At 36.8% G+C, this 27994-nt stretch overlaps 1 protein-coding gene across 1 annotated transcript; it reads right to left on the bottom strand.

The window, feature by feature from the left end:
- Positions 1-227: 227 nt before the first annotated feature.
- On the bottom strand, positions 228-26047 carry si:dkey-122a22.2 (uncharacterized). Its single transcript, XM_020633936.3, has 11 exons — positions 25894-26047; positions 25056-25209; positions 24806-24877; positions 24622-24698; positions 23952-24052; positions 21192-21308; positions 19743-19817; positions 4103-4244; positions 1500-1582; positions 1279-1375; positions 228-1178 (listed from the first exon to the last, which is right to left on the bottom strand). Exons 1-11 carry the CDS (start codon positions 25945-25947, stop codon positions 1011-1013), a joined length of 1140 nt encoding a protein of 379 aa, XP_020489592.1. The 5' UTR covers positions 25948-26047; the 3' UTR covers positions 228-1010.
- Between the last annotated feature and the right edge of the window lie 1947 nt (positions 26048-27994).

The following is a 27994-nucleotide window of genomic DNA, read 5'->3' as shown; positions in this document are numbered from 1 at the left end:
TTGTCCCTGTCTCTTTTCTTCAACTCAGATGTGGATGTTTCATGAGGATGGCAGCATTCTTGTATAGTACTCGTACTTCTGTTTGATGCTTAACTTTGGTCTCCCTTTTTTGAAAATTTCTCTCAATGCAATACTTTGTAAATTAGGGATCATTACTGAAAGCAGTATTATGAAATGGGGACTGTGCATATAATTATTTGTAACCCCATAGGGAAAAAAAGAAGCTGTACAAGAATTAAGTTTATTGCTGATGAACAAGATGGGGAGGTCAGTGGGGATACTGATGTAAAATGATCATTCCAATGTCCTAATTATGGGAGAAAATGTTTCTTAAAACGTTGTTGCTATGCATGTATATGGATGGAATTAAATTCCAAATCTGTTGGAAATTTTTATTTTGATGTGGTGTCATAATTAAACTTAAATCCTCAGGATAAACTAATGCTGTGAGGTCTTTCTTTTATACTGCATATACTCATCAACACAATGTTTGCCACAAAAATAAGAACAGTCAAAACAGTTAAAAACAGATTCAGTACAACAAGAATTTACAAAATGGTTTGCTGCTACACTTCTGTTTGAAGTTCATATACAAAATAATCAACCAAGAACCCATAAGAGGTCCAGAGTGGTTGTGATTTATCCCACAGTCGTAGTCACAAAAGACCAAGACTAAAGCTGAAAACTGACACAGAGAAAGGGGAACTTGATGCAACTTTCTTTTGGCCAGAACATACAGAACTGACTGGTAATCTTAGTAGTCATTGAGCAATGACTGCTGTGGTCTTTAGCTTAATAATGAATATTGTATTATTCAAGATTTTTGTTATTACTTAAGTTGGCAAATATTTAATCAAACTAATTGGCATGCATTTATTTCCAGCTACAAAATCTTCAAATGAACTTTGCAAAAACATTATCAAAAAGATACCATTAATATTTAAAGAGTATTAACTAATGGAACCAATAGTCTGTCTATGTTTTGGATTCTGTTATATGCCGGCCGTGGGTCACTCCCTCTGCTGTTGGCCTTGCCGTTGGTTGACAAGCTTCCTCAGGTGCTGGCTGATTACAGATGGCTTTTTGTAGATCATTCGGCGGTCTGCTCCTTTTATGTGAATGTGATTGGCTGATGGACAGGTCTCTTCGAGAAACTTCTTTTGAAGCTCAGCAACCATCTGGTTCAGAGAAATAATTTACTGTGAGGTTTACACAACTGAATATTGTTTTGTAACTGTATGCAGCTCAGAGAAGTGCAGCTACAGCAATCATTCTCACCTGGTTGAGTTGTTCTGGTATCTGCTGGTCAAAGGAATCCCCAGTGATAACACTCACAGGTATTCGGCTGGTGAGGGGCTTAAACTTTGAGATATCCCTTTAAAAGAAAATATAAATGCTCATGTGGTTAAATATTTAGGTATTTGTTTTGACCTTTACACTACACACACACTTGACACAAGACCTATCAAAAATAATGCACACATGTCTGTTTGCCATACCTTACTTGTGCTGCACTTTCATTCAAAAAGTAATGTTCATCCACAGCACTGCTCTGGTGTGCAGGGTTGCTTAGTAGATATTTCTATTTGAGAAAATGAAAGTCGTTTAAAATCTCAAATGCAGACACATTTTTTCTCACACCTCAGTCATGACATTGCCTCCTGGTGTGAGACAAGACAATAAAACAAGCCATAACCAAGTACTTTGAACATGATTAAAACACATAAACTTAACAAATTAAACATGCATTGCTCTCAAATGTAAGGAATATACATTTAGTGTTTGTTTTTAACCATAACCTACATTTATCTGTTGAATCAAACAGGCTGGGGTTAGTGGCATACCTTTACCTTTTATCAATTATCATGATTAAAAGTAGTGTGAAATATAAAACACAGTTCTCAAATGTTCTTTTAGCTAAATCACACATGAACGGCAGTCATTGCACAGCTGTCCAGATTCTCCATCTAGATTTGAAATCTCAAACCAAGTCGGGTTTCCCTTCAGCTCTATTTCTCACTCACGTGATGAGACTACATATATTGGTGCTGTTAACGTCCCAGCAAACAATTTTGCTCCAAGTTCAATTAAGCAGTGGTTACAGAACATGCCCTTGAGAAATGGACTGTATGCTCTACTGAGTCTGGCAAGCTTATGAGTGTCTGTGGCTGTTATAACCTTCACTAGCCTGTCTACAAAACCTTTTTCTGTCCTTGGAGAATTCAAGCACAATGATGTCCTTATCTCCTTGGCAACGATTTAAATGCTTGAAAGCTCAAATAAGTCCCTTATCACCCCTGCCATCAAATCATGGGTGGCTGTCAGCAGGGAACAAGGAGTCTTAACGAACTGTTCACAATAGTCCTCAATCAGCCTTTACAGTATCATAAGGAAGCTGCAGGGGAAAAGACATATTACTGAGTGCTTGATAGAAATGTCACAAAGTGTTGAATAATATTTTCATTTTGCTACCAAAAATAAAATTGTTTGTATTTGAAGTTTTTAGTTTAAATTCAATAAAAAGCATCACAATACCTCTTGCGATTATCTTTCTATGTTCTTGCAACCCTTAACATAATTATTTGTTTCCCTTTTGTCAGTGATTGTCAAGATATAAAATGATTCAATATAACCAAAGATATTGGTTGTTGTTCATCAGTAAAATCCATCTCTGCTGCTGATTTTCCAAAGCAGGTAGAAACGACTACAGAATGTCATCACAGGCAGGCATGTCACTGGGTGAGTGTTTAATTCACATTCATGGCAGAGCTGAGTCTGGACAAGTGCAAAATGGAAATCCCTCCCTTAAAGAAACACATCTTCTGCAATAGACAGGCAAAAGCTTGTAGTATATATTAACAAACAATTCCTCACAAACTGTCTCACCTGTCAAAAGGCTGAGTTTGAAATATTGCAGGCATCGGGGGATACAGTGCAACTGTAGCTTCAGCTTTGCAAAATGGTTCAAATATCTATTTTCAAATGATGCCTGGTGCCATCTCACACACAGTATATGACAACATTAAGGCAAAATTTTGCAATCACAATCTACCTGTATGTCTGCTGAGGAGAAGAAGTGATTATACTAACACTAGCACCATCCTGTGGCTGTACTGGAAAGATGTGTGAAGTAGACCAGTTTACCACATATAACTGTAGTATTCCCTAGCAAACAATATGCTCAATTGCAGGTATTGGTGTGGAGATGAGAGGGAAGATTTTCCAAGGAAAAAAAGTTGAAGGGAACAGCACTCCTGTTAAAAAATTGTTTGAATCTATCAAGTTGTTGTATGACACACATGGCTGTTTAACACGGTTTCATGACCATTAAAATATATGTCATTTATTGTGTTTAAAGGCATAGAAATACTGCAACAGCCCATAAGCCAATAGAAAGGACTGTTCATGCAACATAACCAGTTCTCTAGATGCATTTCTGTTTAAAGGGGCTATATGTAACTTTTTACATGTATAAATCGTTTTTTTATCGCCCATTAATAAGCGAACAGTTAACTGATGTGAAAAAGTACATGTTCACTGTCTAGCTGTCTATCTAGTTTCCCCGGGTTGTATTTTCCGCAAAAGCTCCAGGAAGTGACATTTTATGCACGTTCTCAACGTCCTCCTCACTCCAACAGGTTACTGGTGCAGTTCGCCTAACTGGTGAAGTTCGCCTAACGGCCATGGGGTATCACTATATTATATGTTACATATAGCCCCTTTAAACAGCGGCGTCTTTGCTTGTGTCTTCAGGTATGCTACAAGCGTACAAGAAACTGACTGTGGTTATTTGAAGGCTACCTTGTCACTTTTTGACAACCCCTAAGACCTACTGATCCTTATACTTGATACTTTGTTTATGGCACAGGAGCCACAGGGTTACTCTGATGTAAACAAAAAAAGTTTACTGTAGTAAAGTAAAAAGACAGTTACTGCAACAACAACAAAAAAAATTGCATTTCAACCTGTTAAGCTCATATTTACCCAGAATTTATGAGGTGGTGATGCCACCAAATTTCCCCCACGGGGATCAATAAAGTTTATCTTTATCTTTTATCTTTAATACTTTTTTTCAGTGTGTGGGTGTGTACATTAACCTGACCTGGCGCTGCATGAACTCCTCAGAGACATTTTCGCCTCCTTTAATAGTTGGTTCGATAGCCCCAAGGATAATCAGCATACGACTCAACCCTGTAGCTGCCGAAAACTGCCTGACTTGGAGTGATGGCAACAGCTTACCATACCTGAAAAACACAAAAATATTCACATAAATAACTTAATATACCAGCTAAATTAAGTGTTCTTTGCTGGCTTGCTGCCGCAGTACAATAACCCTAGGTCAAACAGCAAGTTTGAAAATTCATTCATTCATTCATGTCAAAAAATGTGTTTTAAAAATGTGAATTCAAAAGGGATTGTAACACTGTTGAATTAATAGACAATCAACCACTTTTGTTATTTTTTTTTGTTATTTGTAAGTATGTACATAATTAAACTCTATTTTTATATGTTATTATTGATTAGTGATGCCTGTTAATGTAATCATTAAAGCCACCCTGAATCACTGTCATTGGTTTTCAAAAAGTCAGTTGAGTTTACAAACAGTGGGAAGATGTAAATGATCATATTACTATTTATTTCTTAATGGCTCCATGTCAAAAAGCAATATATTCATAGCAACATAACATTATAAATGTTAATACAAAAATATATGTGCTGATTTATCTCTCTTTTTTTCAAAACAAAATCTGGAAGCTTCCAGAATGAGAAATACACTTTCTTTAGGGATAACATTACATGAGTAGAGTATGGGATTTTGTAACTCGGGAGGCTCAATTGGTCTTGGCTCAGTGGTGCTTTGAATTGGCTGGTCTCAGCTTGTGGAGTCTGATCAATAGTGCTGTGCTCCTGCTAGGATCAGCACATCATACAATTTGCTTCTACATACAGCCAACAGCAGCACTGGGAAACACTTAAGACTGTATTTGTCTTACATGTGATCTAGCTCACACTGACAGCACTGTACCCCTGTGGACTACTTATTTTCTCTACTTCATCCAATCTGATAGTAAATGTTATGTCTGATAAGTAACCATGAATGACATCACCAAACACATTTACTAATTGATTAAGCATCTGCACTTTTTGAAATAAAAATACACCAAAATAAATTGTAGTTTTTTCTTGTGTGTGTGTGTGTGTGTGTGTGTGTGTGTGTGTGTGTGTGTGTGTGTGTGTGTGTGTGTGGGGGGGGGGACTTGTAATAGTGGTATTGCAAGCCTATGTTTATTTAAGTATTTTTTGAGTCTGTTAATTCTGTCAATCAAAATGAACAAATTGAAAACAAAAATTGATGGTGAAACCTCTGTTCATTATGCCCAGACCAATAAAGACAAGATAAATGAGTTGTTGGAGCTGACAAGCAGAGTTTGATCACAGAGTTTGATCCCTTTTAACCGAGCATTTATCTGGAACAAGTGTGTTGCGGGTACAAGATGTTCCTGTCGTCATGCATCTTTTTCACTTGTAATAGGATGATGCTTTCCAGATGCATGTCAGTGGTTAGCCTAACCAAACTAAGCTACTCCTGGGCACTGGTGTCTCAAATACCATCACCCTGTCAGATGGAAAGGATCTGTGGACGTGGATGTTTTATAGCAGCTTGTAGCACCATGTATTGCGCATTATTTGGTCAAGTTTACAAGCATATTGAGGCAATGATATTCAGGTTCATGCATGCTTTAAAAGTTTGCAGCTCAGTTGTGTTTGCACCTTGTTTGCATCTGATTGTGGAGATGTGCCATAAGCATCTATACTCTTCTGTGTGGCGCTAGGCTCTCATCCGGCAGAGAAGGATCCAGAGGTATTTCAGGGATGCCACCATATTGGTATTCCTTAAATTTGACAGGAAATTTGCCCCAAATCCTGAACAATGATTTGTCTTGTTATAAGCAGGACTTAAGTTGAAATCAACAACTTGGGCTGTGTTAGGGGCTACGAGTAGTTTTCTTTGCATTTCAATGTGACACATTTACTTTTATTAATACTGTTATTGTTACTTTGGACTGACATATTCTATATGAGTCCTTTTAAAAATTAAACTATAATATTTTAATGTTGGCACTTGGTTGTTTTACTTTTTAAAGTACAAAAAATATACACAGGAATACAACATCTTTTAGATGTCCTACATGTTAGAATTTATGCACACAGGTTTCATGCAACCCCCTGTATAAGTAAACACCCCAGCATAAATAGGATCTAGATCTGATTGGATGGGGCTCAATAATTCCACATATAGATAATGATCTGAGCAATCCTTTTATAGCTGTGAGTGTCCGTTTTTAGATAGCCAAGATGAATAAACAATGTATGGTATTTTAATTTCTTATTAGATTTTTTTTACAGCCAGAAGAAATATCTTCCCGCAGAATCCATGTAAGTATCATGAACATAAAAATGATAGCTAAATCTTTGACTAAAATGTAACTCAAATGAAAAGTTGGCTAGAAGTGACTAAATCTTTACTAAAACAAAAGACAACACAAAGACTTAAATGTGAAATCAACTTCAATGTTAAACTAAATTAAAATATCTTGTCAAAGTTAACACTGTTATAAGTAATTTAATGTATCAGCTACTTGATGCTTGCAATTACATTTGGTAAAGACACCAATGTAAGTTGATTTAGTGAACTTTGGTGTTATTAAACCAACATTTTTTTTTTAAACAGGGTTCCGCAGTTGAGAGTCAAATTAAATACAAAGCCGTATGTGCCTTTAGTGCAAGAATAAAAAAACTATATATTTTTTAATCCTGAGTACCTACGCAATGCCATTCTGAGTAGTCTCCATGCAGAATCCCCCTATCCCCCATTCTCGCCCTGCAAACTAGAGGTGACACTCATTGGGTGAATATTTACTAGCTTGCTTCTAACATGCAAGATTACACAGGGAGCAACAGGCATAGACAGCAGCTACAACTGAGTCATGACTAGACCATCTATGCTATATTAAAATAAACACAACAGTGAGCAGTTTCCAAATGACAATTTCCTAAAAATAAAAACCCCAAAATCTTTTTCCTTCAAACTTTCAAAAAGTGGAATCCATCTTTTGTGTTGCAGGGTCAAACTCATCAATGATGCCCTGAACAGCTAAAGGACTTCTTCTCTAGTGTAGACAGAAACAGTGACAGCTTTCGGTTTTTGGCATTATCGGAAATGTTCTGTAGTGGTTTCTTCATTAAATTATATTAGAAGTTAAGGTGAAGCTGAGGTCATTGGCAGGGTTGTTTAAATACATATGAGTTAGGGCTGGGAAATATGACAAAAAACATTATCACAATAAAAATGTTCATATCACAACGATAATTATCACAATAAATGTCAAATAATGATATCTTTCAAATTTAAAAGGCAGATGTTTGTTCCTCAGTAAGGTTAAGAAACCATATGGTAAATTATGGCTTAATCATTTGTTTATTTTTTCAGATCATTACTAACTATACTTGATCAGAGGAACATTTCACAATCATAAGAACAGTGCACGGTGCTAGAAAACACTGATAGGAGAGTTTACACACTTTCACACTGGGTCGTTTGGTCATTTGTGGCTTTCGGTGTGTTCTGACAGGTGATATAGTTTCAAATGGTGGAGAAGGTTTGTGGTGTTGCCCGTTTAAGAACATAAGCAAGGCTGTGTGCATCTACTTGTTTTCTCACCCTGTCTTACATTACCTTTTGTTTTCACATGTGGCTACTATATAGGCAGTTTGTGTTAGCATGGAGAGGGGTTGCTCCGGGAAGCCAGAGCCAACTGTTAAGCTTCCCAGAGGTGTTGCAGGCCTAACTTGACAAAACACCAGTGAAAGGAGTTGCCCACTTGATAAACTCAGTGATGTCCTGGCTCTTGCTGCCCATCTATCTACTCCATGGAGTAATGAGGGATATTAGGGTCTATATTATGTGACGGATGGTAAATGAACTTGAACTTGAGCAATCCAGGGATAAGTATCTTGCCCAAGGACACAGCGGACATGTTGCTGCAGGAGCTGGGGGTCAAACCCTTGACCTTCCAGTTGAGAGATGCAACTCTCATATCAGGTCATTAGGGTATAATTGGGTGGATGGGTTGCTTCACTTAGTGCTTATCCTTTTTATAATGTATCTTGTGTTTTTATATCACATTTGAACGATGGATTAAACCTAAAGAAATGATTGCTCAGATAAAGTTGATACCAGCAGCAACGAATGGTGCTTAGCTGTTACAAACAGCTGTTTGAAGACAACATATCTGCCACATTCATTTCAAACAGACAGACCTAAAAGCTTAAAAAAAAGACACAGGTAGCAGGTGTAAACGATACAAGAAAACTGTGGGGATTTTATAAATCAGATGTGTCATTTGACATTCTCAGCCCCCCTCCCCCCAAAGAAAAATAATAATCTCGAAACACAATTCAGAACTGACTCTCTTCACCTGTCTCTTTTTACTTAGCTCTTGATATAAAAACACAGTCCCTGAAAGCTGGCTAGTACAAATCTGGTTGAATCATTCTCAGGCCTACACATTGAACACTATTTCAAGGATTCTCCAGCCACCTGTCCTATTCCCACCTCTTTTTTCCATTTTTAATTCTGCCCTGGAGTGAGGATTATGTGAAGCAAGGCATGCGTGTCAAAGGGAAATTTAGTGGGTAAAGACAGCCAAGATTGGCGGATGAATTAAACAGATAACAGGAGGAGACGAAGTGGGGGAACCATGTAGAGCAAAACGCCTCACCGATGTTGGTCATTTCAGAGGGCTCTTTTTTTCCTCCCCACAGGAGCGAGGAGGCAATATCTAAATTAATAAAGTGATGAAATGAGTTTGTGCGGTGGACTTTCTGCTGTTTGACTTTCCCATCTGGATTAGTGCAGGCTGAATGGACGCTCTGTTACTTTTGTTACAACTGCGCAATTCACTGTCGGAATTTGGACCTGAAGTGATAAGGTTCCCCTCCTCCTCCTCATTACCATCTCATTTCATATGCAGGGCCTCTGTTACCTGAGAGCCTGCTCACTCACAAAACACGAACTATTACACAGGCTTCTTCCAACTATTACAATGAGCAAAGTACATTTTAACACATACTATTACAAAAAGCTCAGCTGAAATAAGACAGAAGGCATATTTTTTCTAAAAGAAACTAGTTGCAGTGCAGACTAGTACAAAAAAGCCAAAATTGTACATGGAGCATAGCTAAAGCAGCAGCCAGCACGTCCTCCTAGGTTTTGATTTGGGTGTGGAATGGTTTGATTCTGATTTGACAAGAGAACATCGGCGGTTTTAAGGCACCCCCACATGGTTGTTTTGCCCACCTCTCGGTTTGTCAGGTAAACAGAAAACCAACAGATGCTGCAGTGATGGAAGCTGGTTCAGCTATAACTGTTTCTACTCGACCTAAAAAAAACCTCAGTACTTTTGTAATGAGATCAACGACAAGAATTGATAGATAGATAGATACTTTATTAATCTCGAGGGAAATTCAAAGCATCCAGTAGCAGGTTACAAATGTGGTTAAACTAGGAGATAAACAAACCACGAAATGACAACCTGCGTGCACATCAGCTCTAGAAAGGAGGGGGCGGGAGAAGAAAGCTCTCTTAAATGTTTTAAATTTGGACTGCAGTACCCATTTTAAACATTAGCTGTCAGAGTTACATATTGGTCCTTTAAAGCCAAGTACAAATGGGAGTAGTTGTTTTTTTACAGAAAGGTCTAACCCCAATATTTCACTCTTTTGCATTGGCTTTCCTTCTCTCTCCTTTCTTTATAGTTCTTATTTCCTCTCATTTATTTTTTTGTATTCCTTTCTCATTCATTAATTTCTCTTTAGATTTAAATCTCTTTCCTCTAATAGCCTTTATCATTTTTATCTTCCTTTCTCCTATCATCAATTTGCGCTTGTCTTTCCTGTTTCATCTCTTCTCCTCTATCATGTACCTTTCTGTTGTCTCGTTTTCCTTTTCATCTTTTCTTGTTTGTCATCTCCTCTTGTCATTCACTGTTGTTTCATGTCCTTGAAATTTTCAGTGACATTAAAAACTCTGGGGAAATTCTTACGTTTATTTTCCATTTGAGGATCTGTTAATAACATGTGTAACATTAATCACTGTTCCCACTGTTTTGTAGAGATCATTTTCCAGGACATTTTGAGTGACAATTTAGCAAGCGTGATAGGAACGCATCTTTCCCATACATCTACTATATGACGAATTGATCACAGAACAATGCAAATACACGTGCAGATCCACTGTATAGCACTTGATTTTATAAATAAAAACAAAAAATATATGTTGGTTGGTTTGGACCAGCCAATGTATATTGCACCTGCCTCACTCAAAATATTAATGTCAACAACAAATTTCTGTTTATAAATAACTGAAAATCATGGATAATCATACAGTAAAGTAAACAAATAGTTCATTCAAATATTTGTTCCTTATTGAGTTCAGTAGAGTTTATTGACACTGTCTTTCAGGTTTTCCAGAGCTCGTCACTTTTTTCTGTAACACAGATTATTAATACTGATTCCATCAATTGACCAGAAGAAAATTATCTTTGCTGTACATGCAGAAAATAGATAATGTATAATATTTAAGAAAATTAAATGTTATTAGTCTAGTGCCACACAGTCCAGAGCTTCAGAGTAAAAAAGCCCACAAAAGTGGTTTATTTGTATAATATTGACTGTTATCATATTTAATGCTTAGAAAGTTGAATACACCTGTATTTGAGTACATTCTATTTAAAATACTGAGCTGAGTGGAATGGTTGGGCCAACATTGATATTGATAAAGATTTAAAGTCCAATTATCTAATCATTTAACTCAAGTTTTCATTTTCCAATTATTTTTTTCAGGCAACCAGTTAAATGAAATTCAGTCTCCCAAAAATGTGCACTGTACATTTTATTACTGGTATGATTTTTTATATGAAAACTGACAACAGCACATGCTGTGTTTAACTCTTTTCATTTCTTTTGTCGTTTCTGTTTTTGAGTTGAGTCCACTCACTGATGTTATGACGCATATGTATTGTTAGCATATGATTGGTGTCACATAACTAGCAACAGTCATTTCTAGCGCTGAACTGTGAACTTAACTATGTGCAATTAAGTTTATTGTGTGTATTGGGATACACTTTAGTAGCAAAAAGAAATGCGAAAACAAAAACAATTTCACATTTTTCAGGCTTTTGGAAATAAAAAGCAACTTTGCAGTGAAGCGTGTGCAGAGTTTGATAATAGCACGGAGTCTGCTAATGTTTGGACTAGGGGTGTAAAGGTTAATCATGAGGCAGTTAAAAATCCATTCAAAGGAGTCAAGGTTCACATCGGTACTCGCAATAATAAAAAAGAATCGCAATAATACCGTGAGCGTCAGCAGCTGAAGAGCAAGATTTTGAAATTGAGGAAGCACCACCGTCTTTTAAATCGGAGGTGTGGAAACATTTTGGCTTCCCCAAGACAGAAAATGAACGAGGTGAGAAGATAACAAACAAGACAAAAACTGTGTGCAGATATTGCAAGAAGACAGGGAACTACAGAAATAACACAACCAACATGATGCAGCATTTAATCCACACCAAGGCCAAACCCCACTGACAGGCGGGTTTGCAGCCCCACTTGCCCAAACCATTGAAAGAGTCAAAGAGATTGCGAGGTGCATTGGTGTTGTCATGAAAAAATTCAAGAAATCTTTTTCACTCATCTCGTGTCTTTGGTCTCATTTTGTCAAATAAATCGAGTGAGAATCGGATCGTCAACCCAGTATGGTGAATTGTATGGTATCATAAATTGAGTGAATCGTTACATCCCTAGTTAGTTCCCCTAGCATTTATGGTACGCCAGAAAGCAGCAGCCATTTAGTCTATGATAAAATCCAGGAACAATCTAAGATCGCAGAAATCCCCAACAATGACTCTTTTCCAAGCATAAAAAACTTGAATATTTTCCCCATACAGCAGCAAACATCCAGGCTATGTGCTTCCTCAGCTTCTCAAGGTGACATCGGCTTTATTACAGCTGATGAGCAAAAAAATGGCATCTGACGGTCAAATATGTTGCAGGCTATCTTCAAGCTTAATACTGACTTTTACTTCACATTCCTATGATACATTTACCTGGTGTAGTTTTTTTAAGGCCAGTTTTCTGGCTTCTTGTGATTAACACGAGTTTTGTATAGCTTTAACTTAATTCAGCATTATTTTTATAGCACCTTTCATTCATGAAAACATGCAGCCTACAATGCTTCACAAAAGAACAGACACCGGCACCACCAATACCAGCCTCATTGTATAGCATATGGTAATTCATATGTGCTGTATAAAGAACCACATTGGCACAGTAACTACTGTTCAATTTCAAAGCACTGTTCAAAGCACAAAATAGGAGCCCTTACCAAATCCAATTAGTACAATGCAGTATCATTTTAATCAAGCATTCAAGTCGTCAACATTCCTTGTGTGTATACATAAATCAAAATGTGTTTTATTTCTCATTTTTGTGTGTTTATAACAACATAGTTTTCCAATTTTTAAACTTGCTTTATATATTGTATGCCAAAAAAAGAAAAAGCTAAGTAAAGTAAAATAATTATCCACTACCTTTTCCAAGATTCCCTAAATGTATTCTGGCTAAAAATTGATTTGTATTATCTATGCTCATTGTTCTTTTATAAATACCCATAGACAGTCAAATCTAAATGCCTTTATTATCATATATTTAACCAGTACAATATCTGCTTTTTAGTTTTCCAATTACCAAACTTAAATGCCACATTCTCTTTCTTCAATCACTAAGACTTTAATTGGGAAAACATAAAGTGAGGATGCCAATTCAGAGGTATGGATCCTGGGCTTCCAGGCTACATTAGTTTTAATGTTTGGAGTCTAAAAAGTTGATAACACCTCCAAGGTGTAATACTTGGTAGGAACACAGGGAGTCACTCTTGCACCACATCCAATGACTGGTCTCATGCGTCCTCTCTGCAACAAAAGTATAGACTGGCAAAAGGCACCTTTGCTTTTTATAAATGTAACCTAACTCCAGTACCAATGGAGGATCAGGAGAGAACTGAGGGATCACTGACACATTGAATCCACTCCTGAACCACATTAGGCCTTAGCGAGGTTGCACCTTCATCTACTGCTGCATTTACATTATACCTTCCATTGTACAACTTTTTCAGTTACTGTCCTTTGTCTCCCTTGCCCTCTTTAAGTCATCCATACATTCATTCAGCAATCCTCCAACCCCTGGAAGGATGATTGCTTCCAATCAAAGCTTAGGATCTCTAGAGGGTTATCGAACGCAGATTACAGTGACAGCAAATGGGCTCTAGGAGAGTGACTGTCTTCAACTGTTATCAATTCAAGTCCCACTTGTACTTTATCTGTTTTAGAATTCATAACTACACTGTATTTATTGGGGCCCGACTGATACATCAGTTAGCGATACAGGCAAGTAACGTGACTATCGGCACGACGGCATTGGCTAAATTACCTCCAATTAAGAGCCTATGATTTTCAGTATGTTCACCTATCACAAAGCATTTAAATTGAGTCAATATGTGTTACACTGGAAGCAACTGTCCTGGCTCTTTCCAGCAGCGTGCTTTGTTTAAATATCATTCATTTACACTGTGATTCATGTACAGTTCATCCACAGCTGAACTGGATAAACGGAACAAACCTTTGACTGACGTTGCCTCTAATAATAATAATAATAATAACAACAATACAAAAAATAGAACATACCTTTGACTGACGGTTGCCTCTAGATAAGCACAAAACATAAATATTACCAACCTAAACCAACTTTTTCTAACATAACAACAATACAATTAATTCCCGTAACATGCATTCTGAAACATGAAAAGCTAAAAATTTAACAAAATATGAAGTCCAGCAAAGCATGATAGGATATGTTGGCCATACTCCCCACTACAGGAGGAATCACAGATGAGCAGAGGACGTCCGGAGTCAAGTGGTGTTCATGGTAAGTTGAAAACAATTTTGTAAATAAACATTGGTTAATGATGTTAATAAAAGCTTACTATGTCATTCCCCTCTTCAAAATCATTCTTAACCGTGACCATGGTCACTCACGCTTATATAACAAACGTTTGTAAATTAATTAGGGAGCTAATAATTAGCCGTCTATTGGCTGTGCACTGTACTCTGCTGCAGCTGAACAAATAGTAAATTTAGAGCAATCACTTCTCTATAACGCCTGCAGCTCAGGAGAAAGCAGCGTAGTGCTGCTTTAAATTAATGCTGCATTGTAGTAAGAGTGGCGAGCGACAGCGGTGTGAAAATGGTCTTCTCATATCATAACAACGGACTACCGCCCCCTGCTGGCATGGAGAGTTATTTTCTCTCACGCATGCGCAGAACATACGTGGTGGTTGGCTGTCAGCTGTAGTCTTTGCGGAGTGTTCTAGTGCAACTTTTTGGCCCCAAGACATGAAGGGAAGCCACAGGCGGCCTTCGTCGCGACTACTTTTTTGCTGTCTGCTTGGTGTGTCAGGGCCTTTATTGCAAGGCTGTTCCCAAGAATGGGAGAAAGAAATCCGCAGCGTGTGGGGTACTTGAAAGGCAACCGCTAAACCTTGTGTCTTTTTAGAGTGTTCAGAGTGTTTGTTTAGTGTTTATTCAGCATCTCTTGGTGCTAACACAGAACTGCTCAGCAGCAGCCTGTGCTGTTCAGCAAGGTGCTGATATATAACATACTAGATGGGGCGGGACTTGTTTCCCAGGTAACAAAGGAAAGAGAAGCTTGTCAGCTGATGATCATAGAGAAAGCAAATTTGTAGAAACAAATGGCCTGGATGTTGCAGCTGAGTATTTGATAGTGGAAAAAAATAGAATAATTACATTAAAATCAAAGACTGACTGACTTGTGATGTATATTATTTTTCATAAATATTACTCATGATATTCTAATCTATTTTCTATTGTTTGATTCCACTTAAGTTTTGCCTGAATAAGTAAAGGAAATTGCAAGAATCAATAGCAAAGAATCACAACATTTTGTTGTAATGTGACTTTTTTGTTTAATAACTTTATGTTGTTTATATTTTTCAGATGGCTGAGGGTGGAAGAAGTATGACTACTTCATGAAGGAAGGCAGCATTTTTTATTAGATAAATTTCAACTTAAGTTTGATATTTATTTTTGACATAGTTCTAAGTTTAGTGTTTCAGTACACTGTTGTTATTCTGGCCAAAGAAGGCCTTTGTTCAACTTTTTAAAAAATCTTGTCTTCATTATATATCTTTTCCACAAGTGTTTGATAACTGTGTTTGAGGGATCAAAAAAAATATCTCTCTCTAAAGATCGAAGATAGATCTCAGAAAGATATGGGCCGATATATATCGAATCAGTATCAGATCCAAAAATCTCATATTGGTCGGGCCCTTGTATTTATTACTGAACTGTTTTTATTTTCCTTGTCTTTTTCATTTTGATTTATTTCTAAAAGCCTCCTGTGGACAGTTGTTGCAAATTAGCATTTTAGTATAAACACTACAAGGAAGGTATTTAGGACTTGTGTATGGTTAAATGTTTTAAATAAATAAAAAGCCGAGAAGAACAACGCGATCTCAAACAAACACTTAGAGATAGCATATTGCCACTAAAAGTTTGATTAAAAACAGTAGAATTGTTTTTCACTGGAGAAGACTGGAAGGAAGAGAAGAAAAGAGTTGTTTGCCTTTAAATCTATTGGCACACAAGTTGCCTTGAAGAATGATGAAGACATCTCTTTTTTCACCCATATTAAACCCTGTCTAGACTGTGATTAGAACTTATTACAGCAGATGTGAGACTGGTCCTTAGTCAAAGTGACAGTCCCTGTCATAGACCACATAACCCAATCAGGCATAGATCCAGGCCTTTAGCCATATCTAGAAGGACCACACTGAGAAAGTCATAAAATTGTGGATTTATTCTGCAAACAAACACATGAAAGCAATAACATTTTAAATTGACATAATTTACAGAGATGCTTGAAAACACACCCTAACCACAAAATTGGTGTTTCAGCTTCAGAATCAGGTTAATTAAATCATCACCAGTGTAAGGACTATCCCACGATACTTGCTAACCTGATCTTTTCAAAGCTTATTTTTTATGAAACAGACAGAAATTAATTCTGATGCTTTGATCTAAAAGAGCAAACAAGACCAACAACTTGAAGATTGATAGTTATACTCCCTATTCCCAAAAAAGTTGGGGCCTTGTGTGTAAAATATCAATAAAAACAGCACAGTCATTCACAGATTGTAAAACCTCTCCCCATTTTAAGACTCTACCTGTCTAGGATTCTCTTTTAATACCAAATCATGTTAATCACTTGTTAACATCTGAAGTCATTCATTGTGAGATGTTCCACCATATTTGAGCATTACACAACTTTTCCAGTCTTTTGTTTCCACTGTCCCAACTTTTTTGCAAAGGTTTTTCTAGGCATCATGAACAAAATGAGCATATCCTTTTCTAAAAACATTAAATAATCTCAGTGTCAACATTTGATGTATTGTGCACATTCAATGAAATATGAAGTTTTGAAAATGACCACATTCTGTCTCTATTTAAATTTTAAACAGAGGAATAACTTTTTTGGAAACAGAGTTATAATTATTCTAATGCCCCTTACTGCTGCCAACAAGTAAGTCTCAGACATAATCATATACAGCACGCAGGCCAGAAGAACCTTTATTATTCCCATACAGTACATTTGACAGTTCTAAATCCTGTGTGCAGGATTAGAGAAGGCATTAGTGGTGCCGCTGTGACCATCGTCGCCAAGAAAAGCACAAATTGAAAGTTATTCCCAGAAGCGTTAAAAACAAGATGAAAAGTTTATCAGGACAATTCCTGTAATGTTAACTATAACTTTCACTTGAAAACATCTAATTCCACCTAAAACCTTTTACCAGTGATGGTCATTTTAGAGTCCACAGAGCCGGAATATTGTTATTGTAAAAAAGAGCACTTCACTAGAAGTTTGCCGGTATGAATTACTAAAGAATTGAGTTTAGTCACTTAAAAACACTTTTCGATCTGTTAAATATTTGTCTACATTTTTTTTTTTCATCACACAAAAGTGAAATCTCCCAAACGTATATTTTGCAAAAATCCAAGGTATTTAGGTATGGTTAAATCGCGAAGCCCTTGTACAGAGGAAATAGCCCTTAAAACAGGCAGCTTGGGTTTGACTCTGAGCCTCAGTACATTGTCGCATGTCCCTCTCTCATCCCTGTTTCCTAGTCTATCCACTGCCCTCCTCTACAATAAAGGCCCAAAATATTCTTGAGAAAAAGGTTTTCTTTTACCTTGATGAGTTGTGATATGTGTGCTGTTAGCTTGTTTCTGATGTTTTGGAAAACTCCTTTGAATATTTTATATAAAATCTAAATCTTGTTCTGAAGACTATTTTCTATTAAAAAATATCAAAAACATTGCAATCACAATAGCTGCTTGTCCATGGCCAGACACAAAGCAGACATATGTGAGCCAATAGTCTACACTACGAAGGAGCAGTCTCTTAAGTTTAACTCAACACCAGAGATTTAGACAAAAAGATTTTTAAAATAAGCTTCCTCTATAGATTATATACTGGAAATAACTTTGGAGTAAGATGTCCTTCAAACATATGGTACGATAATTGCAATAGTGAAGAGAAAAAGATAGCAAGCTAAAGGGATTCATAAGTAGCCTGGAGTTATAGAAAATGTAGAGAGCATTTCTTCTGCCTCTAACGAGAGAAATACAACGCTTCCATTGTTATCATAATATAGAAAGAAAGGCTCATCGATTGGAGCAGATTGGCTGAATCTGGGCTCCATTTGACAGCAGTTCTTCAACAAAGAGATGAGTTTCACTATACTGATTAATGTAACAGCTGTGTCATATATCCACAACCCCCCCTGCCCTAGAGCTGTCAGATGAAGCTGGTACATGGGAGACATGATTCAACCATCCGAATAAAGGGTGAGGGCATGCATCAACCAGTTTGTATTCATGGTTGAAAAAAGTAAAAACAAAACATGTAAATTCAAATAGATTTATAAGATAATGAAAAGTGCTTGTTAATTAAAAACATGGCTGTTAAAATATTGTTGTCATACAAGCAAAATATAGATATGGTGTTTTCTTTGTCTGACTGCAAATAGGCCATTTCCCACTACTCCCAAACGCCCTGCCAGCACTTTTATGATTCAACATTTTTTTAATGAAGCAGTGTTGTAGGCAATGCGGTCCAAGTCAAGTCCGAATCAACAAAGGAAAATAAGAGTGAAGTCAGAGATAAGCCCCCATTACCTGAGCTAGAGTTGGGTCGGGTTCCTACTACCTGTGTCCAAGAGTATTCCTCAGAGTATAAACTGAGTTTCAGTTCTCCACTTGAGCACATCAATTCATTGATTTACTGATGTTAAACACTTATAATCTGAGCTTTAACTCCTATTATCTTCATGCTTTTACGCTACATTCATTTTAGAGCCTGTGATATTGTTCAAACACACTCAAATTATCATTCAATTATTGTAAGTTATGTTCAGCAGTGCAAGCTATCAGCTTTCTAGTCTCATTCACAGAGAAGAACCACAGAACATTGGACTGTCTTCTGCCAAACTTTTCTCACCAGTTTTCATCGAACCAGAAAGTTAAGTGGAGATTCTTGCCCGAGGAGAAGCAGCTCTCTATGGAGAGCCGCCGATGGGAGAAGCGAACAGAAGCGCCTGTTTAACTGAGGCAGCGTGGATTAAGCACTGCGTTCCCATCCATTTACTTTCATTTTAATTTAGTCAAGGAATTTGTATTTTTGAAGTTAAAAACTAAAATGCAAATTAGATAAATGAGTAATCATTTTATTTTTGAGTCAAATAATACACCCATATTCTGAACATGCATTTTCATTTTCAAGTTAGCTTCTAATTCTGATCACCATTCGCTTCCATAATCCACAAAACAAAGAAACCCACCATCACAGGACTAAATGACTTCAGGCCTGTCGCCTTGACATCTGTGGTCACCAAGTCCTTTGAGAGACTGGTGTTGAGCCACCTGCTGGACCCCCTGCAGTTTCCCTATTGGGCAAACAGGTTGGTTGATGATGCAGTCAACATGGGTCTGCACTATATCCTGCATCACATCGACTCTCCACGGACCTATGCTATGATCCTGTAGCATCACTGCAGACTCCTCAAACCTCCCCTCCAGGAGGCGTTACAGATCACTGTACGCCAAAACAAGCAGACACAAGAACAGTTTCTTCCACCAGGCTTTCACTCTGATGAACAGTCACAGAGTGTCAGAACCGTAACCACTGTAATAACCCTGCACTGTGAATCTACAAATATATTATTTTTATTTAGATTATCAATCTCAGCACACCTTTAATGTAAATACTGAAAACTCTACCATCATGTTTATTTTCGCATCTTCTGCACTACTCACCACTGTCCTATTAGTCATTGCTATTTTGTGTTTATTGTTTATATTTCATTTTCATACTTTGTACATAGAGAGCACAGTTCACTGAAGACAAATTCCTTGTGTTTGTAAGCATACATGACCAATAAAGCTGATTCTGATTTTTTGTCTTTCCAGCCATTTCCTCTTTTTCTTTCTTTCCCCTTATCCTAGTTCTGTCCTACCTACGCCCCTGGCCTGAACCCAGCAATAACTCACCAGTAATCTTTCCACTCGTCCTCCTCAAAAAGCTCTTCTGGGATGGGATCAATCAGCACCAGGTCTGACACTTGCCTGAGGAAGAAGAGCAGACACACACGTGTGAGGTCAGACTAATAAACAGCCTTGTCCTTGCTACCCCTCTGGCACATTCCTCTTTCTGTTTATTCAACTGTCCTCTGTCCCATGGTTCCCTTATGGCCCCAGTTGTAATGAGTGTGAGACGGATAGTGTCATCCAGTGCGTTCCATTTCTTCTGTCCTGTCCCAACAGACAAGTGACCACACATTCACCAGATCCAGGGCCAATAATTCCATTTGGAAAGGTGTCATTCACTCAGCAGTACTTCACTTCATCTGCTAGTGGCAGCAATATAGTGCATGATTACATACTTAGCCTTAAATCCCTTTGGCTGGCTGCTTTTCAGGTTAATCACTGAAGGGTATATTAAATGACCTGCATATGGTAGTTTATTGGAAGGAAACTTTGATATGTTTAGTAAGCTGGGGGAGTTGGTGGCACTGCGTTCAATAAAAACATAGTCGATTTTATAGACCTTGTTCCTTGCCACTAGATGTCTCACTAGAGCACTAAAATCTCAGACTAAAATAAATACTCACTACAACCTCCCTTTAACCAACGATATCTACTGATCTTTAAATTCAAAGAACAAAAGATGGAACCTACCAAAAGTCAGAAAATCAGATACTTGTTTGTTTTTAAAGCAGCAAAAAATGGGCATATGGTCAAACAAATATCAACATAGGTCTATAATATTGACATAGTTGTTAAAAATTATTAAACAACACAATGTAGTGTATTCAGAGTCAGACACTCTCTGAAAAGAATTTCGAAACAATTGCAACAGCGTTTCCCACACATAAGTGATACTTATTTTTTTGAAACTTGCTATTTTCTATCTGCGCAGCAGAGAGCTAGAGGTGTGATGTCTCATGTTAAAACTGAAACTCCTTATGCCTTCATTTGAATATTTTTCTGCAGCTGCTGATGTTATCCTGCACTCAGTTTAGGATGAACGTTGCAATACGCTAGGTCATTACCAAGAAGCTTCCGCACACAGGGCTTACCTGTTGTGACAGTTGAATATCAGGTGAAACATTTCTTAAAGCAAGTAATGTCATTTGAGTGCCTTTATAAAACATACTGTTGATGAATATTGTCAAAATAGCAGAAACACAAAAAATAAACCTATGGAAAAAAGTAGGGAAGGACAAGCTGCTATGTGTATTCAAAGAGGAGAGGTGCCGTTCAGGCGTTTGTGGGTATATAGATATGAAAATGGAAGGGAGGTCAAATATTTGTTGTTTGTGACAAACATCCCCAGAAAAAAGTCGAACATAATATCAATAGGATATTCAATTGACATCAAGACCTTTCTGTGCAAAACTGGTATAGTTCCTTTAGGTATTTTAATTCAACAGTACTTACACGTCATAAATGTGGCTGTAAAATCTGCTATTGAGTGCGCCAAGCTCAGAGCCCACCAAGATGAAGGGCTTGGCTATCTCAGCAGTCTGCAGAAGTCGGTACAGATCATCTACCATCCTGGAAGACAAAAACAACAATCTGTCTCTGCATAATATCAAAATGTTCTTCAAACTGGACAATCAGGTTTATTTATTCAGCTAGGTGTGATTTATACTCCAAGCATGTAAGATGACCACCACAGGACATCATTTATCTCTGTCAGTCAATGACACATTTACCTATGGGGACAATAAAGTCTCCTTTTGTCTGTATTAATCTCTAATCTACAACAATTCTTTAAAGAGCCAACTGGATAGTAGTTATAATAAAAGCAAAAAAATCCCTGAAGGGATAAATATTGTCCTAAATTCTAAAACTAAACAAAAAGTAAAAACTTGAGCAACTGATGTAATGATAAGGTACAGCGTTATTTTTAGTTTTCCATTTTCTCTTACCAGACAAAGCATAAACTTTAATATCCCTGCTAAGACCCAAATGACAGCATACACATACACAGCAGCGCCTCTCTGAAAGCCATCAGCTCTCCTGTTTTTTTTGTGGTGTAAATCAGATCAGGAGATTTCAAATTGAGATGAGTTTTCACAAGACTCCAAATGGTTATGGTAACGTAGTCATCAAACTCCTTGAAATACTGAATTCTGGAAAATAAATTGCTTGTATCACAAATGAGCTGCCACCTGCTTTCTGGGCAAGATGCCAAGGTAAACTAGATTGCTGACCATCAGCGAGACAACACTGTTCTTAGATGTATTGCTAGACAACCCTGTTAAAAAGCAAAAGACTGGTGTGTTAAGCACAGGAAAGCATATGTTTGCAATGCAGGCATGAGTCCACATTTTCAGAAACAATGCAAAGAACTTAAGAACAGCCACTTTAGCTTGTGTGGTTACATTTACCAGGGACAGCAGATGTAAATTAGCCCAAGCTAACTCTGGCCCAACAGTTGTGTTGTGCATGGTCCCTGTCAAATAAACCAGTAAACTAAACTAACAGTATACACATTAAACAGAGGATCCAAACGTTCTCCTCCACTTTTAAATACAAAAATGGACTCGTTTTTTAATCATGAATTGTAAATCTTTGGGTTTTGGTTACTTTATTAGCTCTTATATGAATTGTGATTCCCAAATATAGACGATACCTTGGCATTTATAGACACTATGATTTTACTTGTTTTTGATTTACTCATAAAATTGCCGCACACACAAGAGAGAGAGAGCTCAGGAGAAAGTGCAGAAAAGTGTAACAAAACTGAAGCTTCTCTAATTAATTTGAATAATGTTAATGTAAAGCTACTTGCTGCTGATGCTGAACTCCTACAAATAACAGAATATGGAGTGTAACTTTTCAAAACGCGAGGCGTATTCCTGGGGCCTCATTTATTAACAGTGCGTAACGATTTTGTCTAGTTTGAAACAGACATGTAGCTTTAATTGCTTTTTTATTTGTTTTGCACTGATCTTATTATCAAACCTCACCTCATCTCTGCGTACCATCATGTTTGACAAATACAGATTTTTTTTTGTACTTATGAACATTGTAAATTTCATTCGTAAAACAGAATTTAGAACACTTTCTACGCACTGTTGTTAAACGAGGCCCCTGGTGTTTGTGTCTTTGCGTGGATAAGATGAGCAGATTAAAGTTGTTTGTTGCAAAAACGTAGTTGTTTTAGAGAGAGAAAACCCCATTTGATATAGATACAAACCTAATATACACTATATATATATATATATATATATATATATAAAAAAAATATATATTAAAATATACCCTAAGATAAAAGTAAAAAATAAAAAGATGTGGACCTCATTTTGTGGGAAACACTGTCTGTATATACTCATTACACTGAGATTGAAATCACTTACACTTCATATACAACATCTTTTGCGATACATTTAAAGATTATCTAAAATATTATTTTAAATAATCTTATTTTAGATCATCTGAGAAAATTACATTAAATTATCTTTAAATTGATAGTAATCTGATTCGGTGAGCCTACAAACAAACAGAAAAACATCAACACTACTTGCCCAATAAACCCCTGCCCCATCATACAATACACACTGCGAATACTACCCATACTTTTACCATTAGAACTGGCAGTGTAGCTATAAATATTATTTATTTATTGATGCATCTCCCTCTATCCCCTCACAACCCCAACACACTTTCATTCAACATGAGTCCGGTTCTACTCCAGCTTTTTGCCTCTTAAAAGAATGTTTTTCCTTGCCACTGTAACTTTACTTAGGTCTGTGCTCATGGGGGGTTGGGTCTACATAAATAATGGAACCAAGAGTAAGGTCTATCCCTGCTCTTTTTGTAAAGTGTCTTGAGATAACATTTGTTATGAATAGGCTCTATAAAAATGCATTAATTGATTGAAAAGTATTAAAAGTAATACAAATAAATTAAAACATTTTGTCCCACAGGAATGCTACTACAACCAGCAAAGGTGAATACCATTGTACATATAACCTTACAGTGTGTCAGAGACAGGAATAATAGCAGTACGTAAATTATTGAATAGCTAAGGGCCTCAACAGCTTCATTTAGGTACTGTTGCAGATCCCACATTTCCTGGTTCTGATACTTTTAAGTCTTAGTCTATCTTAAAAAAGTATCAGTCCATATTTTTTGACAATTTTTTTAAATTACACTCAAGGTGATTGCTACTGTAACTGCATTACAAACCGTCCAGTTGTTGACATCCCCCAAAATTTCTCTGTTCCTGAAGTTTCGTTCTGCATCAGCCGCTTGCTAAAGCCCAGTCCTGTTCTGTCATAGGTACAGACCTGAGCCAAGTGACAAACAAAACAGCACAGAGTTGTTATATTAAATAACACCATCCTCTGTGTTATTTACTAGGCGCTCACAATCAGGACTCAGCTCTACTGCATGATATGAGTAACACTGGGGGGGAAAAGATACAGTTACAGTGCAGTATACATAGGGTTTGTTTTATGTTATAGCTTATGAAATGTAGTTGGTTGGATGTATCTTGTCCCTTTCCAGACAAGCTAGTGACCTCAATTGGGTCACATTTCAGACAAACAACACGAGGCAGGCTGTCAGCCCTGACTTTCTGCTGTACTGAGTCCTCGTTAAACAAAGACGATGTGGCAGGGCCACTGCAAAGATTGTTCCTAAATGCCCCGAGCATTTTTTAACTCTGCCCCAACTCTGTTTTTTAATTAAACTCACGCACAATATATGTTTGTGTTAAGTGTCATTCATCAGCAATAAATGCTGTGTTTCAGTTATGATGTGCTGAACTGTTTTAATATATATTGATACAAAAGTAATAACATTTCTATCATAAATAAATTCTATACAATTCAAGGTATTCATGTTGTTTCCTTACCTTTGTTATTGCTGCAACACTTTCTTGGACATGCAACCAAACATCTGAGGACATTCCCGTTGGTGCATCCAGTATGACTAAAGTAAAACAAAGTGGTGGACTCAATTAACAAACACAGACATAGAGCTGAGTTTAGTAAAATATTCATAGCAGATCAAGTGTATATATTTGGAGGATTTATTACCAACTGGTTTTCCTTTTCCTTTACACAAAAGATGCATCTTTTGACCCAAACCAATATCAACAATCTGGCCATCTGGAAATAAGTGAGAAAATGTAGAAAGGGAGATTGAGCTTCACAGAAAACTTCTCATTAGTAAGTCTTTAGAATGACTTATCAACCAACTTAATGGATATTACAAACATGTGTTTAGCAGGTTAATTTAAGAAAGTACTAAAGCAACAACAACAGTGTTAGTGTAAGTAAAGAGAACCTTTTGGCAAGAGCATCTGTCCCTCTCTCTGCAGCGATGCATAGTTGAGGAATGGAGGGATGATGATGATTAAAATTAAACACTTAGCTATATTCAGGAGTGTAGAACTGTTCAACAATCTGCCTTCAGCCGTAGCTTGGTTGTGATCTAGATCCTAGTTAACGTAGAGAAGAAAATGCCAGTAACTCTCACATTCATCTGGAAAAGTACTTTTTTTAAAACCATTAATATTCATATTGTAATTGTATCCAAAATATTTATATCCACTATGTATCTCTGATACTACAACTATTTCAGAGTTAGTTCCATGAGTGTTAATAGTTGTTAATTCCTAAAAGAATAACTAACTGGATTCGTGTTTACAAGTGTTTTTTAGCAAAGCGATTCCAACTGTTTACTTGACGGTTCTGAGTGCTTGTCGAATTGAATAACCGTATCTGAGTTAAGTGTGGTTAAACTATGTTTTTAAAAGGAGATTTGGCTCATCTCTTCGCAAAATGAGGGGACACTGTGTCGTTCGTTTATAGAATAGAATAAAATAGAATAGAATTACTTAATTGATCCCAAACTGGGAAATTGTGGAAATAGTGGATTTTATAACATAAGCATTAGACTAGAGAGGAAGAAACGAAGAGGGAGACAGCATTTGATTGGCAAAAACTAAATAGTGTCCTTTTTGTCTCCTTCTTTAAAACAATGTGAGAATGTTTGCTGACATATTGCTGCTATCAGAATTAACTGTGCGGAGAGGGCTGTCACGTGTACAGTAGCCTACACTAGCTAAAAGCTAGCAATCGTTAACGTACGCGATATCATTCTATCACACCCGGCGAATTACCTTTCTCTCTGGCCCATCATTGATCGGTGCTTGAGCTCCGGTTCTGGTACGCATATTGAAATAAATAGATGTAAAACTACACACACTCTAACGTCAACATTGACCATTCAATGAAATCATAACTTCCTGGTAAAGGTACAGAAGCCGAGCAAAGTCAAAAAGGTTTCCATTCGCTTTTTAAAGCATGGTCTGTTGTCTTCCCTATTCGTCGTTTATGTTGAAATTGCCAACCACTAATGATCGAGATGAAAATCATATTCTTTTGATATTATTTCAAGGCTATAATTTAATATTAGCGCTCAGCGTTTTAATTGTGTCTACCATTGATGCTATTTTAATACATATTCTGTCAAATAGCCTATTTCACAGTATCCCTTAAACATGACTAGTTCTTTCAGTTCCCGAATTCTGAAGGCTGACTTAAAACTTTTATTTATAATTTTGAGAAATACTGTGGAAAATGTTCATTGTAGTTACTTACCACTGTGGTAGATAATTTTACATTTTATTTTAAACAAACACACAACACTAAACACTAACCCAGTAGGACTAATTAGCCTACCAACCTAAATGCATTGTAGTGATGTCGTTTTGAAGTTGGCTTACAACACTATTTTAAACATATCCTGGTTCTAATATATAGAATATCTGTCACACTCTGCAGCGGGAAAAGCACATAGTGATCTACTACTCGTGGACTTTTTCAGCTGCACAACTGTTTTAAAGAGACAGCCTTTTGTTGGACACTTTAAAAATGATATATTAGAACAATTACACCTTAAAGTATGCACAGACTCATTATAAATTTGCACCACCTCCATTCAGACAGTGCTGTCCCTTGCCATATAAATGCTACTGTGCAGCTGTAACAGATATCTGCTCTATATTGGATGATCTAATTTTAATCTGTGACTTGAATTGTATAAAGAGTTTTATTCTTGTACGGGTTGATTGGCATTTTATTGGTGTATACATACTTTTTTATTGTAGGCCTACAGCTTTCCTTTTTTTCTCTGTAGGGGTTTCTTTTGAAATTGTGTGCAGGTAAACAGGCTATATCCTCTAAGTATTTAATGAATTGAATAAAGTATCTATCTGTCTATCTATCTATGAATCTATCCTGGACATTCATTTAGTAATGAATTAACAATGGAAGGTAAGGTTTTTTGTGCAGCACACTTCACACAGAGGTAATTTAAAGTGCTTTACTAAAGAGAAAAGAGCTCAGAATAATATAAAGTGAAATGCACATGTAACATGAAACAATTGTAACACTTCAATAACTTGCACATTTAGTTTCTCAGTATCTTCTGCCACGCCATCTCCCTGGCTTATTATTGTCTGCAGTTTTGCCTTTTCTTGCAATAAAATCTTTAAATTATTCGCACAGCTCAATCAGCAGTGTTTGTTCAGCTGTTGTAAAAAAAACGGAGCTCGAACTTTTCCCTCTATACGACTCCTTTGATCATCTTTCCTTCATCCATTCATTTGGGCTTCTTATAAACCTCGGGTGCGTGCACAAAGCGAGGCTATGCAAGCCTGCCTTGAGTCAGCCTTGATTAAATGAACAGCTTGAAGCTTAATTGGGAGATGGCGCTAGGTAAGCCTGGATTTCTTTAGCTATGTTGATGGACACTGTATTTCACATCCTGTATTTATCATCAATATGTATTGCAGTCATCAGCAAAATCAATTGTATTCAAATTACAACGTCTCATAATCACCATTTAATCAGCATACGTTTTTAACATTTACATCAAAATGAAATATGAGCTTATACAAACTAGGGGGCATTGATATGGAAATGTTTAGAAAATAGATCAACATTATAAACAATGTGGGCACACACTCAATGTTCTACTATTCTTGGAACAACCAATCAATTACTATTCAAATAACACATTCATGATGGTTACTGCTTCTAAAACAAGTTAGAATTTTTGAATGCTGTTTGAACGCAATTATGCATGAGTGGAATGCAAAAGACTCTTATATCTATTGGTTACTGATGAATTGTGCATCATTTACACTCAACGTTTTAAGGATATGGCCTATAGTTTGGTTGTGCTCCATGTCTGTAATCCCCTTGCACATTTCTCAC

The sequence above is a fragment of the Labrus bergylta genome, chromosome 8, assembly GCF_963930695.1.
Source record: "Labrus bergylta chromosome 8, fLabBer1.1, whole genome shotgun sequence".
In the NCBI taxonomy this organism is placed as follows: Eukaryota; Metazoa; Chordata; class Actinopteri; order Labriformes; family Labridae; genus Labrus; species Labrus bergylta.
The sequence above is the reverse complement of the archived record's forward strand: the minus strand, read 5'-3'. Positions and strand labels throughout refer to the sequence as shown.

Bases quoted from the DNA above. Each gene is read 5' to 3' on its own strand.
- si:dkey-122a22.2 (XM_020633936.3), bottom strand. From the start codon at position 25,947: ATGCGTACCAGAACCGGAGCTCAAGCACCGATCAATGATGGGCCAGAG. The intron at 24,699-24,805 runs GTAATAAATCCT...GTTTTACTTTAG, and splicing joins AGGAAAAGGAAAACCAGTTG to TCATACTGGATGCACCAACG. The intron at 1,583-4,102 runs GTCAGGTTAATG...TTTCTCAAATAG, and splicing joins AGGAGTTCATGCAGCGCCAG to AAATATCTACTAAGCAACCC.